The sequence below is a fragment of the Schistocerca americana genome, chromosome 2 (assembly GCF_021461395.2).
Source record: "Schistocerca americana isolate TAMUIC-IGC-003095 chromosome 2, iqSchAmer2.1, whole genome shotgun sequence".
NCBI classification, from domain to species: Eukaryota; Metazoa; Arthropoda; class Insecta; order Orthoptera; family Acrididae; genus Schistocerca; species Schistocerca americana.
The window spans coordinates 176,253,835-176,273,017 of record NC_060120.1 but is presented as its reverse complement, the minus strand read 5'-3'; the positions used below and the strand labels follow the sequence as shown (position 1 = coordinate 176,273,017).

The following is a 19,183-nucleotide window of genomic DNA, read 5'->3' as shown; positions in this document are numbered from 1 at the left end:
TTTAATGAGAGCACTTAGTAGAAGAAGGGTTGGTGCGAATTTTAATAAGATGTTTACCCATTTACGCAAGGAAGGATATATTATGTAGTGGGTGGAAAACCGTAGAAGAATTATTATCCTTTAAAGACACACTTGATGCCTTAAAAAAAGACCACAATGAGAACATGCATCAAAGTGAAAATCAGAATTTCAGTAGGGGTAGTAATAACAATAATAGCAATTTGAAGAGACATGAGGCCAATTTAACTTAGAGCGATCTGGATCTAGGGTCGGGGCCCAAGTCTTAGAAATACATTAGGCGGCCTGGTTTATAATAGGTATGTTAATTTCATGCATAAAATACCAACAAAAGAATGGTTGTTACTGGAAGAACCGAGCTTAACTGCCATTAATCCACAACCAATAATAATAGGAAAAGTAGAGAAGTTAATATATTTGTAGATTCCGGTTGTGAAGTGTCACTTATTTCTAGCGTTTTCTTTCACACACTATGAACGAAATATCACTTACCGGTATTACCAGTAACGGGGGTGTATATAGTTGGTATTACTGGAACAAAGAGCAAAGTTGTAAAACATGAGACCCAGGTGAACTGCAACATTGGGAATATCCCATTTCATCAGACACTCTTAGTAGTAGAAAATATCAATAGGGATGTGTTATTTGGCTTAGACTGGGTATCAGAATTGAACATCATATTGAATTTTGAGGAGAATCTTCTTTGTTTTGGAAAAGGTGACTACAAATATTGTGTAAAGTTTGTGACGGACAGCTATATTAGTAAACAAACAACTAAGAGTCGATGTCTGAGACTAACTGCTACAGCAAGATTGTCACCGGTGATTGATAACGCAAGTCACGTATCACACCGTGCTGACACACAAAACAAAATAAACGAATTGCCAATATTAACCAGTGAACAAAAATTAGATTTATCTAAAATTCTATTGGAATATGAAATGGTATTTTCTGATAGTCCGGGTAGTATTAGTGACCATGTATGTAAATTTAAAATAAAATATAGTAATCCATTTTGTCTGCAAGATAGCTATGAGTTGCTGCAATCACCTCTTGGTTTGAATAAAATATTTGTCCCGCCAGCCATTTCTTCAAATAAGGGAACAAATAATAGTCCGAGGGAGCCAAGTCTGGAGAATAGGGGGATGTGAAATGAGTTGGAATCCTATTTCGATTAATTTTGTGACCACAACTGCTGAGCTGTGTGCTGGTGCATTGTCGTGATGGAAAAGGACTTTTTTGCGGTCCAATTGCTGGTGTTTTTCTTGCACCTCAGCTTTCAAATGGTCCATTAACGATGATTAATATTCACCTGTAATAGTTTTACCCTTTTTCAGAGAGTCAATGAGGATTATCCATTGTGAACCCCAAAAGAGTCGCCATAATCTTTCTGGCCGAAAGAATGGTCTTTGCCTTTTTTGGTGCAGATTCTCCCTTGGTAACTCATTGTTTAGATTGTTGTTTGGTCTCAGGAGTATAGTAATGCATCCATGTTTCATCCACAGTAATGAAACGACGCTTAAAGTCCTGCGGATTCTTCCTGAACAACTGCAAACCATTCTTGCAACACTTCACACGATTCCGTTTTTGGTCAAGCGTGAGCAATCACGGAACCCGTCTTGTGGACAGGTTTCTCATGTGCAAACGTTTATGCAAAATATTATGTACCCATTAACTCTTCTGTCATCCATTACCATATAATGGATTTTATCAGTGATTTCTGGAGTTGTAACCTGCACAGGGCGTCCAGAACGTTCAGCATCACTTGTGCCCATGTGGCCACTCTGAAAATTTTGAAACCAATTATAAACTGTTCTAATCGAAGGTGCTGAGTCACCATAATGTTTATCAAGCTTCTCTTTAGTCTCCTGAGGCATTTTGTCTTTCATAAAGTAATGTTTCATCACGACATGAAAATCTTTTTCGTCCATTTTTTGACAATCACTCAACTTCCTTGACTCACACGAATGCCAAACACACAGAAATAGACCAATATGGCTGAAACTTGGTGTGCGTTCTTTCCAAAGATGCTACTACCTAAACATGACCTCGATATGCGCTGGTGGTGCCATCACTCGGACTTTGCATGGACTTTTCAAATGCTCCTTGTAGTAGAATGTAGTACTAGGTAGTAGTAAAAAAGGCTGCAGGAGATGTGCGGTTGGTACTAGATGCTCGTACTTTGAATAAGCACATAGAGACGGAACGAGACACACACATTAACATCGATGAATTATTGTCCAAATTTGAGAAAGCACAGTATTTTAGCACGATGGACCTGACTGCTGGATATTGGCAAATTCGAATACATCCTGAATCAAAGAAAGATACAGTGTTTCTATTTGATGGGAAATTGTATCATTTTAATATGTTGCCATTCGGGCTAAATATCTCAGTATCTGTGTTTATACGGGCACTGGACGAGGCGTTAGGAAGGGAATTGTTAAAGGTTTTAGTAATATATGTAGATGATATATTCGAAATCTCATCTACTTGGGAAGAGCATTGCCTGACCTTGAGTAAAACTCTGAAAAGGTTTAAAGAAAAAGGTATTACAGTAAAATTGTCTAAATCGCACTTTGCAGGGCAAGAGCTTAAGTTTTTAGGACATATCATAGGAGTGCAAGGAATTAGACCAGATCCGGAACGTATTAAGGCCATTAAGGAGTGTCCACCCCCTAGAAACATAAGTCAATTGAAGGGATTTATTGGAATGGCCGGGTACTATAGATGATATATATGAAGTCAAGAGCTAAAAGACTCAAGAAACATTTATTAAGGAAGGGAATACTGTGGGTTTAGGACCAAGAGACCAATAATGTGTTTGAAAATGTAAAAAGAGCACTAGTCGAATCACCCATATTACACTATCCGGTTACGGGTGAGCCATTTAAAATGTCTACAGATACATCCGACTATGGGATAGCAGCAGAACTTTTCCAAGGAGAGTGGGGTCTGGAAAGTACAGATCACAGATCTATAGCTTTTGCTAGCCGGAGTCTCGACAAACATGAATTGAACTTTACAGCCACAGAAAAGGAACTATTATGGGGTATTCAAAGATTCCAAACACTAATAAGGGGGTCAGAAATATATTTATATACGGATCACCAAGCTTTATCCTTTTTAATGAGCAGTCGATGATTGCATAGTTGATTACTGTGGTGGATGCTGTTTGTACAGAAATATGACATTAAAATACAGTAAATGAAAGGTTCTGAAAATATTGTACTTGATGCTTTGTCTATGTTACTTATGCACATGAAAGAGTTAAAACGTACAAAAGGGCCCGGCGAAATTTTTGCGATTAATTTTTTCACAGTAGAATATCCACATAACAGGGTACAAGATATGGCTTGAAGAATAACTGAAAACGTACATCATGATACGTACTTTACAGAAATATATGCCTCTAACATCCTGGCTTGTATTGCCTCTAACGAAGGTAGTTGAAGGAACAGCAGACGGCTTGAAGATTCACAAAAATACTGCCGTCAAAATTTGGAAGGAGAAATACTGTGCAGAAGGGGGAAGAGCTGGTTCATCTAAACTGCACACACATGCAAAGAGGACGAGGACAGAAACATGCATAACAAACTTGGACTCTTTTCATCATGATGCAGTGGCGCAAATAACGCCAGAGAAGTGGAGAAATATTGTATGTCACACAGACGCTGTTTTGAAAGAAACATGGAAAAGTGAAGGGAGTGTAGAGTGTATATTGAAAATATAATTATATCCTTGGGCAGCTCCAGTGGCTCGTCAATGGACCGGAGGTCAGATAATGACAGTGTCGAGGAAGAAAGTGATTCTGTAGTTGGTGGCATTTACCCTCTGGCTTAATTAATATTTTTTTTTTGTGTGTGTTTGTATTTCCTATTTTTGACCAAATGGCGTGTACTGCAGTTGCACAATAAATCTTCTCATTATTAAGGAATAATCCTCTGCACAAGTATAAAACTATACGTGCATGCTACAGTGATTGGTAAGTACTCAAGCAGTTTATGTTATTTCAATATTGTTAGTTATTGTATTTGCATGAATGATTCAGATCCATTTTAACACCCCTTACATATCGAATATGACAACTGAACATGATTCATTCTGGTTATTGTAAAATCAGTGCGCTTCTTGGTTCTTTTGTTGAGCTATACAAGTTCTAGGGACACATTGTCATTTTTGCAACTAAACTCGGGCTCGTTTACTACCTATTTTTCACGTGGCTCATCTGCAAAGGGGGTTGGTAGTAAACGGTTGCATTTGTGCCCCTACTATTGAGTCAGATATGGCTGCTTTTGAAGAGCAGTGAATTGAACTATACACGTTCAGATTGAAACTTATTTATTCAAAAGAAACACTTTAACGTTGTGGCCATGCATTTTTAAGTTCACAAACAATAATCGGTGCAATTCGTACACTGTTTGTCTCACACCCATACACTCACATCCATGCTTGCACTCGCGGCACTTTTCCGCCCCCAACTCCCCACCACACTGGCCAACGACCAAAAGACCCCGATTTTCCCGCTCATATCCACAGTCCTGAGTTTGGTCACATGACACCACAGTAGTCAAAATAATCGCTAAACATGGCCACAATTCGTTTACAATATTTTATAATATTTAAATACTTAAATCTAAATACATTATATAATTTTACAAATTATCACCACACTTATATAATTCGTTGCAATTAAAAGAAAACCAAAACACTATGCTACGGAACTACAACGCCCATCAAAACACAAAACAAGTATTTTCCGGTCTATTTTGCCCAGCATATTATCTCTGCTGCTGTGCTTTAAATTTTAAATTACTTGAAAGAGTTCCATATTATCCCTGTTACCTTACATTTTGTACATGGAAGTACTTTTGTTAAGCCACAAGGCTATAACGATCCTGTAAAGTGAACTCAATACCACACATTAAAGATAGTCCAATAAGGAATCGCACAGCTGTTGCTGTTACAACCATAATCCGTGCACACTCACCGGCTAAGGAGCAACATCACAACGTTCCACACTCAACTGTACTTCACTATCAATCACTTTGTTATTCTGATCCAGGTATAATGTAGTTTGTTAACGATTATTTTTACATGTCACCTCGTCCAGACCTTTGCACAACATTAAAATTTGCTGAGTGTATCTTTCATCAGCTGCATACTTCTCCAAATACTGAGTTATGTATGTACCAAGTTTCCTTGAAATTTCTCCATGTGTTCAAGGCTTGTGCTCAAGTCTACTTTACACCAGAGTAAACACAAGCAAACTAGCATTCTTTTTGGTGTAAATAGTAAGTGAGCATGAGCAAACAGCATTTGGTCATGTTTAGTTCGCATTCATGTATTCACCCATTTTCCGCTAGTGTTGATCTGTCAGTGAACCACCTAAGCAAGATCATGCACTCTCCACTACAGCGCGTGCTTGCTGCACAGTAAGCATTCATTTGATACTTTGTGCACAACTACTTTTGTTATTGAACATGAGTTGTATGAGCAGTGGATTGGTTAGAAGAGAATGTTATGTTGCTAACAAGAAGAATATAGGTGTTACAGATGCTTGTGGCATCCAGGAGACCCACAGCACAGAATCGGTAAGGAAAATGGAATACTTGGTCAGAAGTCACCAAAGCACTCAAAGATGAAAGTGGGGGCATAAGAAAGATAATAAATTCCATGTGACTAATGTGAAATTAAATATATATGAAAGTTCTGATTATTCTCACGGCTCACATTCAACATAGCTGTGATTACATCACAGATGTATCGCTATTATTTTAGAAGCTTTTGGTGGAACTATCTAATAAATAAATATTGCTTTCTCTCTATCTCCCTTACAACAAAATACATAGCAGATTTTATCAAGTAGTGTGTGTGTGTGTGTGTGTGTGTGTGTGTGTGTGTGTGTGTGTGTTTTGTTGACGAAGGCCATTGGCCGAAAGCTTTAAGTGTGAAAGTATTTTTGTTGTGCCTATCTGTGACTCAACATCTTCGCTGTATGGTGAGTAGCAACTTTCCTTCTCATAACATGTTACATTCTATCCTGGATTGTACATTGTTTTTTCTATTAATAGTATTTTATTGGGATTGTCTTCCTCATGCATATTTTAATAAAATCCTGAAGTGCTTTGCAAATTGTATATATTACTGCAGACATCCAGAACTGTCAGAGGTGTACCTACTATTAAAGTACGAAACTGTTAGGATATTAATTTAACTGTCTTCAGTTGCTAAAAAATCTGTATAATTACTAACTTTTCTTGAGGTTGTGTTGCTAATCAGTAATTAGTACTCTGCTTTTAAATTTTCTTCTGTTGCAATGGAAGCCAGCAAAAAGTGTCAACCAACATATGTGCTGGGATTTAGAATTATCTTGTAAAAGGCTGGAGGTGCAATTTAGTGATAAATGCAGTACCTCCACACATTTCACACTTGAATAAAAACCCAGCTGCCTACATTTTTCTTTCCTTAGGCCATTTTGCATGTTTTCTCAAAAATAGCGCTCTTACTATCCAAAATAATTGTATCTGAATACCCCAGATTTGTATTGTGGCTATAACTTGTGTGTTGTATGAAGTGAAACCTATAAGGCAGTTGAAAATAAATAAATAAATTGCAGATTTCGTAGTATTAGCATTCTATACGCTATATTTCATGGTCTCTGGCATTCCCTCCAATGTAAATGGTCATTGACAGGTGTGAGTGAGTGGTAATGAACACTGTAAACTGTCTTCGAATTTATGTACAGTTGTGTTCACTGCTACTCACTCTTACGTAAAAGAGGCTTTACATGTCACTATTTTCCCACTCCTGCCACCATTCTCATAAATAATGATGATCGATTGTCTCTGGGTACTAAAATCTTAACAAGTTTGGTTGAAATTGGTGTGTGTGTGTGTGTGTGTGTGTGTGTGTGTGTGTGTGTGTGTGTGACGCGTGCGGGCGTGCCTCCATCCCCCCCCCCCCCCCCCCCACACACACACTCGAGGAGGGAGGGGGGGGGGGAGAGAGAGAGAGAGAGAGAGAGAGAGAGAGAGAGAGAGAGAGAGAGAAGGTAGGGATCCAGATTCAAGTCCCAGATTTTGCTTAAGCCATTTCAATATAACCACAGATCCACTTAAAAATGGCTTAAAACTAAAATCAGCTAATCATTGTTTGCTAATAAATACATCCTAGATGAAAAAAGGAATTTATATCTTTTACACAATTTTGTCATCAAAAATTTTAACCTATGTATACAGTGCTAGAAAAAAATTTAAAAAAAATCTATTTTTCACCAAGTTAATGCAGCTTATTTTGTGGTTAGAAGTATAAGCATACAACTAGATGAGCAAATTTTCTTGGCTTCCAAATTTTTACGTTACTGAACAAATTTGCACACCTGTACACATCCATATTTACACTTATGTTAGTCTAACACATATGTTGTGTTGGGAACAGTGAAATATCATGTGTTTGCTGTTAGGTGGGCGGAAGAAGTTACTCAGGATTGGGGAGAAGGTGTAAGATGTAATTGCAGAGGAAGTGACTGTATAAATAGGTGAGAGGTTAACAGTAATGGTGTGTGAATAGCCACATGTGGAATGAGCGTGATGATGAGTATCCAACGTGGAGAACAGAAAGATTCAACTATTAAAAATTGCAAATGACAAGTAGTAGAATTGGAGGTGGCAGTGTACAACAGATTTGGTTCTGACAGGCACCACATTGAAAAAACAGCTTACTGCCAGGTCATGGTTGCAGAAGTCTTTAGTAGATATGAATCAGTAGGGTGTCAATAGAAGTTACAAAAGAAATTGCATTAAAATATCAGCATCTCATTTAAATATTGACACTAACAAAAAAACTTCATTTCTAGGTGTTACGAATGTGGCACAGAAATAGATCCAGTCTGCAGGAAGAAAGTACATGAATGTGTCGAGTTCTTGAAGCGTCTAGAATGTCCAAAGCCAGCAAAGGAGCCACATTTAAATGGTAAGCATCAAGATATAAATTGTTACTTTTTGATGTATTTGCTGTATAATGTGTACAATGATGGAGTGGAATACCATGTGGAAAACCAATAAAATTGCTAATGTCAAAAAGTTTTGCAACTGCATTACCAAAAATATCCTAAAAGTTTCTTGTTTCAGTTGTTGCACAACTGTAAAAATAACAGATCAGAAATAAGAGAATGTAAAACTAAAAGACAACTCAGGCACTTGGTAGAGAAAATTGTGCTAGATCTAATAAGATAATAAGTAAATTAGGAATTCTGAAGAGCTAGCTCCCCTTCTAGTAACAGCTGTTCCAGTTAGCTAGTACATGAGGCAGGTGACTAGAGACAAAGCAAAATTCAGGTGGCTCCAGTACGTAAAGAGGGCTCTAACAGCAGGGATCCAGTTGGTGGCAATTTTTTTTTTTTTTTTTTTTTTTGACTTGTTTAAAGCTCTCAGTACAATTCCAATCATTGTGTAGTAAAAATAATATATTTATATGGAGTGTTGGTGCAGGTTACATTTGGATAGCAGACTTTGCAGAATAGAACTGAGGGGAAGCCCTCAGACATGGTCAACCGATTCGGCTGATATTTGGCAGGTCACTTGTATATATCCTAAAATAGAAGACTCTAAGCTGGCCTGAAGGTACGTTTGGGTTCAGCCACTTCAGACACCTTTATCTTGGAGAGTGGGATGCCTCAAGGTCCTGATCTTAATGTCATCCTCTTTGCTATAGACATTAACCCTATTATGGCCTGTCTACTGCCAGGCATCTCTGGCTCCCTTTTCATTCACGAATTTTCGATCTCTTGCAGTTCTCCATGGACATGTCTTCTTGAGTGGCTTCTTCACTGATGTCTCAGTTGTCTTCACTTGTGGAGCATCGACAATGGCTTTGACTTTTCCACTGAAAAAACAGTTTGTATGAAATTCTGGCAGCACAATAGCTTTTTTCCACCGTCTTTACACCTTAGCCTGTTGCTCTTGCATTTACTGAAACTGCAAAATTCCTGGGACTCATGTTTGATGCAAAACTTTCTTGGTCCTCCCATGTGGTTTACCTGGCTACACATTGTACCAGTTCCTCATTGCCCTGTGTGTCCTCAATGGTACTTCCTGGGGTGCAGATCGAACAACCCTCCTCTGTTTGTACTGGTCCCCTGTCCATTTGAAACTAGACTCCTCTGCATGTCCGTCCATCTTACTCAGTCTTAATATTATCCACCATTGTGGAATAAGTTTGGCCACTGGCTTCTTTAACACTAGCCAGGTTGAGAGTCTCGATGCAGAAGCTGCCAAACTACCACTGTAATACCAGTGTGATGTCCTCCTTGCTTACCATTTGTCTACTACACTTGGCCACCTATTCTGTGCCCTATTTTTCAATGACTCCCTTGACCACGAGTATTTGGTACGCCCTTCTTCTCTGTTACCTCCAGGGGTTCACTTATGGCTACAGCTGCGGCACTTAACTTCACTACCTGATGGGTGTGAACCCTTCAGCTCCTTGGCTTTGTGCGGCGGCCCATGTTTATCTTGGATTTCATTCACTTCCTGAGGAAACTACTCCAGATCTGAGCTATTGTTGTAAGTTTCTTGACCTCTGCTCACAACTTAGCAATACAGTCTTCGTGCACACTGAAGGCTCTAAAACTGACTGTCGTGTTGGGTGTGCCTTGTATCTTTGGCATCGACATTTTTGATATCGGCTTCCAGAACTCTACTCAGTATTTATAGCAGAACTCTTTACGCCCTCTATCAGGCCACCCATTACAATCGGCGACACAGCCTTTTTATTGTGTCATTTGCTCTGATTCTCTTAGTGGCCTTCTAGCCTCTGTGCGCTGCACACAGTTAATCCCTTAGTGCAATGGGTCCAAGAAAGCTTCCACATGTTCACTGTTGAGGGAGCCACTGTGATGTTCATGTAGGTTCCTGGTAACATCTGTATGGTAGGAAATGAGGCTGCTGACGCTGCTGCCAAGGCAGCAGTCGTCCTATCTCGGCCTGCTGCAGTCGTCCTATCTCGGCCTGCTGCAGTCGTCCTATCTCGGCCTGCTGCAGTCGTCCTATCTCGGCCTGCTGCAGTCGTCCTATCTCGGCCTGCTGCAGTCGTCCTATCTCGGCCTGCTGCAGTCGTCCTATCTCGGCCTGCTGCAGTCGTCCTATCTCGGCCTGCTGCAGTCGTCCTATCTCGGCCTGCTGCAGTCGTCCTATCTCGGCCTGCTGCAGTCGTCCTATCTCGGCCTGCTGCAGTCGTCCTATCTCGACCTGCTAGCTCTTCCATTCCTCCAGATGATCTCCATGTTGCCGTCTATTGGCAGGTGATGTCACTTTGGCATCACGATTGCTCTTCTCTTCGTGGGAACAAGCCCTGGGGAATTAAACCTCTCCCAGTGGCTTGGCCAACCTCCTCTCGGCCCTCTCGCTGCAAAGAGAGAATTTTAACTGGGTTGCATATTGGGCTTTGTCTTTTTAGCCGTTGCCATTTGTTAAGTGGTGATGTCTCTTTCTGTTCATTGTTGTCAACCTTTGACGGTTTGCCATTTCCTTACCGAATGCCCCTTTTGCAACTGCATACTTTCTAGTGTATGTTTGCTGTCTCAGTTATTGGCAGTTTTAGCAAACAACGCGCGGGCTGTCGACCACATTTTACTTTTTATCCATCACAGCAGTATGGCGGGGACATTAATCTTTGATTCGGCACCTCCATAGTATCTGTGGTGTATTTTGTGGACCTTTCTCCAAGAGAGAGTCCTTGTTAGTAGCTCTTTTCCTTCCATCGATTGGGCTTAACATATAGTCGTTTTTTATTAGTGTTCTAAGGTTATGACATTGGCGCTTATGACCTTGGTTGTTTTTGTGCCCTAAAGCAAAAAAAAGACTGAGATACATTTGCATTTTCTAGAAAACCACTCCAAAGTTCAGGGCCTGCAGTCAATTCAGGATTGACAAAATTGATAGGTAATTGAAAACTGAACATTCATTTTTCGTAATAATATACTGGGTTCACATACACACATTCTCTTTGAAATTGAGGGAAGAAACTTTTATGACTGCCATTTACGAACCTGCAAGGGAAGTGACTAAGGCATCTGCATGGGAAGCAGAGAACCTGTGTTTGATTCCCACATGTATTCTGCTGTTCTTTTTTCAATTTTGCAAATGACTTGCATTAGTAAAGAATTAAAAATTTAATCGCGTTGAACCTCCATACACTATTTACTCTGGTACATGTCCTCAGTTAACTTGGAATAACTTGATCAGTAGTACTTGTCATATAAACATTCAAACCAAATCCACTTGCAGAATCAAGAACATTTAATATATAGAATTAATTTTGATTCATACCAGGCATACGATAACATTGCCTGAAAAGTTGGTGCTGAAAGTTGATAATGAATTGTACTGTGAATTGTTATTCCATCCAGGCAGTTGTGCAGTTTCTGGTAGGTTTTCAGAAGCAGGCTGCAAGTTTGAAGCCACGAAATAAAGTTTGAAATTTGGTGATACAAATAAACATCACATGGTTGGCACACAGGTGTGCAGTTTGGTGGTGTTACTTCTACTGTGCAAGTTGGTTCAACCTTGCCATCTATAAATATGTTGTCATACATTATGGTATTAGTTTATTCATTCCAGGAATCCATTATCAAAAAACTTGTTATTACAGTGGAACTTCGATTTTACATTCAATGATTTGAAGATTTTCATGATTCGGCACCATAAATTCGTAGCCTCTGTGAAAAACCCATAAGATCGATGCTAAAAATTCCCTGATTTTACATTTCTTCCTAGTAATGTTTACCTCATTTCTTGATGTCTCACTTGACTTCATCCCTTTTTGATGTGATTCAAAGAGTTCTAAGCGGCACGAAAGACAGATGTTTCACATCACGGCTTTTGGCAGAGTTAAGGGAATATTTTAGGTCTTTGTGGAGAGCTGAATTGTGAGAGAGGAAATGCTGACGTAATCCACAATCGGTGTTGCCAACACAACTTGTAATGTTTAGCTTCACTGCACAATTATGATACAACTACTGCTAGGTTGCAGCATTAGCAACAGTATCAGTTGTCAACCTTTTAAATTCAAACACTGAGTCTTGAAGAATTCGCTTGATCATAATTGAGGAAACGTCGCCCATTCCAGCTAGTGAACTCTTATCGGCTAGTGACTTGTTAAGTCACCTAATAGCCAGTGCAGCCACCACACCACACTAACACACACAAAATTAGCTCGCCTAATGGATATGTGGAAAGGGGGTGCAGGTAGGGATGAAAGCATTCTGTGAAGTGCTGAAAATACACTTTTTCTTGCAGATGAGCTGTGACAGATGTCATTCAGAAATAGAACAAAGGTTTTGCAGTAGCACATTTTAATGACTTCCATGTTCAAAACTGACATGGTACAGCTGCAGCAACTACATACACTACTCGAGTATATACTTTGCACCGCAGATGCCACATACTATAGATCAGAGAGATTGGCAGCAATGATCGAGGCCATGAAGTGAAACTGTTGTACCTGAGCTTTCTTTCAAATTTACATTTTACACAGCGAACAGAAATTTCACAGAGCCCCCTTCTAATAAGCTTGTAATATCAATTGGGGACGTAAACTCATTTTTTCACATATCTGTTTCTCTCCTCAAATCTAAAATAACACTTCAACGGCAGTGAGCATATGAAGTGGGCCCACAGGGAAAGCATTAAACAATAACAGCAATGGTGACAAAGTATGTCATTAAGCAGATGTCCGCATCTATGCTTATGGTTTAACCACTTAGCTGCTGTGATGTTTTTGGTTTACTTCAAACATCTTCATAAACTTTTTGCCTTTTTCTAGGTGATCACAAAGGGTGAACCCTCAAAAATGCACATTTTGAGTGAATAATTTGTGGTTGTAGCTTGTCTGAAAACAGCTCTATTATGTTTATGCAGATACCAATTTCAATTTTTTGATGAGTTTTTATGTGCTGTTGCACATCTGTGATTTTTCAAGAACTGAGAAAATTCACTATCACAAATTAATATGTAAACATGATATTGTACATTTAATTCCTTCACTTAGACAGATTTTGTACTAAGTATTGGAGAGGATTGTGATTGTTAATTGTAAATGACAATTACATGTATTTCTGCTCATATCTTGGCCTGTTTTTTAACTTTTTCCTTGATTCTGCATTTTCTTCAATTTTGCATTTTTTAAGTCCACACCACATGAAAAAGTGAAATAGGGATTTCACTGCATCAGGAATGTATGGGCTTACAATGATCATGAGATATGTTTTTGTAAATTGTATTTCTCAATTTCTTGGATTTGGAGCAAGTGATGTGAATAATTTTTTAACATGTCTGGCTTACGATTGACTTCTTCTATATCAATCACTTTGATCCCTGTTTTTTTATAAGCACATGAAAACACTAGGCAAAAATTTTCCAGTTGCAGTGATGGAGTATTTTTTTCGTGTATGAATGCATTACACTATCAACTGCAACAAGGATTCGCTTTTCTCCCATATGCTATAATGTGAATCGAATGCTCATATTTGCAGCAGTGCTACTCGGAACTGATTTTGTACAATGCTTAAAATTGTAGGTCTTTATTAACCCAAGTCATTTGAGAAATTTGTTTATCTATTTTGTTATTATTCCTTATTGATTCACTTACTTTATTAATTCTCATATTACTACCAATTTCAGTGTGGAAAAATACAAGTGGAGGGAAAAAAAGAACTGCTGAATGCATCTTGAATTGAACGTAGGTTCTCTGCTCACCAATCAGATGGCTTGCTCGCTAAGACAGCGATGCTTTTGTTGAACAGCGTATACCTTATGCCTACATAATCTACAGTCATAATAATTTCTTTACTTGATTTCTAGGAAAGTATGTGTTTGTGGACTTCATATATGATGAAAAATGCACAGTTTTCAATTATCTATTAATTCCATCAGTTTTGAGTTGATTGGGAGTCGTGAACTTTAGGGGTGGTTTTCTCAAAAACAGAGGGGTGATGAGGAAAATAGCTTAGTCTTTCTTTTTAGGCTGTACACAAATGGCCTACCAAATATGAGCCGAATCGTTTGGCCATATCTGAGGCCTTCCTCTTTTCAGTATGACATTCTTAATGAGACACTATTGGAAGCAAAAGCAGCATCTGGTTACTTCAAGAAATTGTCATATGACTGTGAAAAGATGTAACATTGTTTGACTGTGGGATCAGTGATCAGTCACTGAAATCACTCGGTCATAAAGTAAAGGGGAGTGGCTATCCAGAATGATTTAAGGTGGCGTAGTTGTTCAAGTGTAGTGATGGGGAGGAGATGCCATACTCAGTTTTATGGGATGAATTCTAGGGTAGGGCAATTGGTGTAGGAAAGATGTTACATAAAAAAATCTTTATTTAGATGTTGTTTGTGCTTCTGGGATCTAACCAGATGGGATTAACAGAAGAAATAGAGAAGCTTCAGAATGGAGTTTATGGTAATACGGGGTGAAGAAAGGAGACATTAGAAATTGGGGGAAGGATAGGCTTCTGGGAAGAGGTGGTGTGATGTGAGGCTGTTCCAGTATAATGGCAATTAATATCATCTTTCCTTTGCACAAGGAATTCAATGTATTTTGTGTACTATACTTTAAATGATAGTGGATTTTGTATTTACCATGACGTACAAGGGATATATTATCTCCTTCCCTCTGCAGTTATTCATCGTACAAAATAATCATATTTATAAAGAAAAAACAAGTAAAAAGAGTTTATTTAGTTCCTTGGTCGGAACATACTTGAAATTGGCCTAGCAGAACAGCTTTCATTGTGTTAAGAGTGTCACTTATTTATGGGTAAAGGATACTTTAAATTTTAAGGGTGTACATGTAGTCATGCCAACCAAAATTGAGAGGATGGAGTATGTTGCAAGGGAAGGTAATGATGAGCCAGGCTCACCTCATAAAAAAACAGCTCACATGTTGGCACAGCTAGCAATGAATGTTTTAACAGGGACAACAATCAGCATGGACTGAGGGAACTGAACTCTAGACAACACCGTGCTGGTAACTTTATTATTTCACTGTTCAAAATCAGCAGCTCTCCCACTACATGCTTTTGGACACCAATTTAAGAGAAGCACAACTCAACTGTTACCATCGCAAGCCAAGGGCAAGCATTTCCCACAGTTGGTGAGAGGTGACCACAGCGCTGAAAGTAGTGGGTGTGTCTCGTGCTGTACCTATGGTGCAGGGCTGTCAAGAAACCTGGTATCCCTCTTCGTAACTGCTAATATTGATGACTTTTTTACTGCACCAAGACTTTGATGTAGTTTTTCTCACATTTATTTGCAGCATAATAAATGTGCCATTGATATCACACTTAATGGGACAACAGTAGAAGTGAAGGATAATTTAGTGATGTGACTAGCTGTACTGGTAATTTATAATTATTACATTTATTCACTTTGTTAATGAAGTGCTGATTTACATATCATCTATTCATCCCTCCACGTGGAAATATCCTACTGAATCATACATTTAGTTTATGTCTTTGTAAAGAGGGTATGGCAGCTATAGCATTCACTCCTGCTTAGGAAATACCATGTTACAATTTGTTTAGTCATTATGAAAGAGTCCCACTAGTTAACAAATAGAATGGGGAATAATGGAAAAGTATTTTGCATTGGCGAGAGCCATATTTATAAAGGCACAAAGGCCCACATTGCAAATAGACAACAAAACATATTACTTCCTCCAGAATACTTCTCATGTAGTGAGAATGATCTTGAAATTAGAGAACTGCTGGTCTATGCAGTTGATAGTCTTTCTTCTCATGTAACAATTCAAGGTGGAATTGGAAAAGGGGTTGGGTGCATCTGATGCAATATGTATGTACCACTTTACTCCATAGGGTGACTTGCAAAAAAGAAAAAGAGAGAGGTAGAGGATATTGATTTATAAAATACACTATTTTGAAGTACATCCATTGTTGTATTTTAATTTGGTAATACTGAAAATTTAATGTATGAACAGAGGCACATTTCCATACTTGAGGTAGCGGTAAGTAGATTCAATTTCTGCAGTTTGGCTTAAGACTACATTTGTACTACCCACTCATGGCTTCTTTTAGGGATGAACATCAGCAGTCCTGCTTCAGCCCATGGCTGATTTAGGTGCTTTTAAATGGCCATCGACTCTTTCGGTGCTGCCTAAAGTGGCCATGAGCTGGAGCAGTGGCACTGCCCTTAAAAAAAACAGTATGTGAATATTACAATTGTGCTTTTAAGTCAAATCTGCAGAAATTGGCTTTTCACAGGTATGGTTAAATTTGAGAAAGTGGTTACTGACTCTCCTATGTACCTTAAACATTTGCAAAGAAGCATGTTAATTGAAATTACAGGTAGCGAAAATAGTTTTAAATTCATGTAAAGAAGAACCTACAATTTGATGGGCAACTGTAACTAGGGTAGAGCAGTTTTGAATGGCTAGGTATTAACTGTGTTTGACCTGAAACTTCTAATAAAAGAAATTTGTTAATTATGAAATTTTTTGAAATATATAAAGGAAAATAATAATGTTTGAAAATATTATGGAATTGGATTGATAAAAAATCTACTCACGAAGCGGTGGCAGGAGAACACACATATAAAGGTATTTAAATTTGCAAGCTTTTGGAGACAGCGGCTCTTTCTTCTGGCAGAAAGGTTGAAGGAGAATGAAGGGGGATGAAGGAAAATGACGGTCAAGTTTAGGAAATGGGGAGAGTTCAGAAAAGGCACCCAAAACCCCAGGTCAAGGGGAGATGTACCAGACAGGATGAGGAGGAGAGGCCTTTCCTTCTCATCCCCTCTGGTAAGTCTTTCCTGATCTGGGGTTCTGGGTGACTTTTCCAAATTATGCCCATTTCCTAAACCTCACCATTCCTTTTCCTTCACTCCTCTTCCTTCTCTTTCAGCTCGTCTGCCAGAAGGAGCCACTAGCTTCAAAAACTTGGAAACTTAAATACATTTGTATGTGTGTCCCCTTGCTGCCACTTGTTGAGTGTTAAACTCTACTGAAAGAATTGAAAGTGAAGAGAGTTTCATTATATAGCAGTTGGTCAGTACTGAAGGTGAACCTTCAGGTTATGGGGATCTTAAGATGGAGTAATTATACAGGGTTTACATAAAGTCTGGGAACACTTTCAATTATTTATTGTACAAGAACTAAACGTTGTACAGATGTCATACATATTGCATTTTGAAGAGAAACTCTGAAAGTTTTTTACAGACATTCGATATGTGAACCATGAGCGACATGCCAGACGTCAACACGGTGATCAAATTCTTAAATTCCTGGCATACGCATCCCAGCATGACATTGTCGATTGTGGCAGTTGCTTCCTGTATTCTCTCTTGGAGCTCTGCTACATCACGTGGTAGAGGCGGTACATACACCAGATCTTTAAAGTGTCCCCACAGAAAAAAGTCACACGGAGTGAGATCAGGCAATCGGGGAGGCCATTTCGTGAAACAGCTGTCCCCTTCACAGCTGATCCATCGATGTGGCAGCTCCGTGTCCAGGTACCTACGAAGTTCATGATGAAAATGGGATGGAGCCCCATCTTGCTGAAAGATGAATGGAGAGTGTCTGATTGCATTTGAGGCATCAGCCATTGCTGCAGCATGTCAAAGTAGAAATGTCCACTGACAGTGCTCTCAGCGAAGAAGAATGGCTCGTACAGTTTTTGACGTGATAAGACACAAAAAACATTTACCTTTGGGGAATCATGCTCAAATTCAATGCTTTCATGTGGATGCTTTGTTCTCCAGATTCGACAGTTATGCCTGTTCACTTTCCCATTAGCATGAAAAGTGGCTTTGTCACTAAAAATTAAGCGATCAACAGTGCCATCTCCATCCTTATTCAGTTGTTGCAACTGTGAACAAAACTCAAAATGTTTGTCTTTGTCGTCGTCATTGAGCTTCTGCACTAGCTCTTATTTGAATGGTTTCATAGAAAGTTTATGTCGCAGGACTTTCCACATTGTCATTGGAGCCATTTTGAGTTCACAGGATGCACGGCACACCGATTTCCTTGGACTCCTTATGAATGTCTCTCGTACGTGCTAGTGTGTCTCGTATGCGCTCCACATTCACTTCACTCACACTGGGATGTCTGCTTCTCTTTGCCGGGTGCAAGCAATCCGTCGTAACGAATTTGTTGTGCCAGTGATATATGGCCTTCCTTTTTGGTGGCTTCTTCCTGTGCTTGGCTCTAAACATCTGTTGAACAGCTGTAGCACACTTGTTTTTGTCGAACTTCAACACATAGAAAGCTCGCTCCCTACCTGAACTTGCCATGTTTGCGACTAGCGCTAACTATCAGCAAATTACCAAACTATGCTGTGGTGGTCTACATGAAAAAAAAATTCAGTGGTTCTTTTCAAAATGACATACGTATGATGTCTGTACAATGTTTGGTTCGTGTGCAATAAATAATTGAAAATGTTATCGGACTTTATGTACACCCTGTATTATGTAAATGTTGTTAGGGTCAGTGTGGATTACATTACAGTATCTTATGACAAATTTAAGAATGATTAGTTTTTTTTTTGTTGAGGTACACCAATGCCTGTAGTCTGTCACTTTATTTATGTGACATGTTCCAGAAAACCAGGTCTCTGTCATAAAATGGGTGAGGGATCAACAGAGTTACGGTTGATAGAGGTTGATTTTTTTGTGTGCAATTTTTAGGATAACATTCGGCACTATTTAGAAATGGAAAATGAAAAATATGAATCAAAATATTTATAATTTTTAGGGTGCATGCAGTGGACAGAAAATAGCAATGTAAATACCTTTCTGTGGTTAGTTACTGTTTTTCCAAATAATATCCTCATTCAGTCATCACTTGCAATTAACTGACATATGCATAAACCATTCAAAACTAAGTTTTGCGGCATCTGCATATCTGTGAATCTATGTAGGTTTATTCTCAACAGGGAATGATAGAATAAGCCTTTGGACTTAGGACTGAAAAACATGCATTTATCGTGAAATAGAAACTAAACATTGACAACAACAACAACAACAACCAAAATAAAGGCACTCTGTTCGAAAGTGTACACTTTGCTAATCTGTGAAATAGAAATCAGTTGTGGATAACATTCAATACATTGTTGATCCACCACTTGCATTGAAAAATGCCTGGATCATAC

General features: G+C 38.8%; 1 protein-coding gene across 5 annotated transcripts in view; it reads left to right on the top strand.

The window, feature by feature from the left end:
• LOC124588936 (ubiquitin carboxyl-terminal hydrolase 45) overlaps positions 1-19,183 on the top strand; it is a 146,478-nt gene that overhangs the window by 40,012 nt on the left and 87,283 nt on the right. For all 5 annotated transcript variants that reach the window (XM_047131510.1, XM_047131513.1, XM_047131512.1 and 2 more), the window contains exon 5: positions 7,877-7,992. In XM_047131510.1, the coding sequence (XP_046987466.1) occupies positions 7,877-7,992 (116 nt within the window). The remainder of the gene's footprint in view (positions 1-7,876; positions 7,993-19,183) is intronic.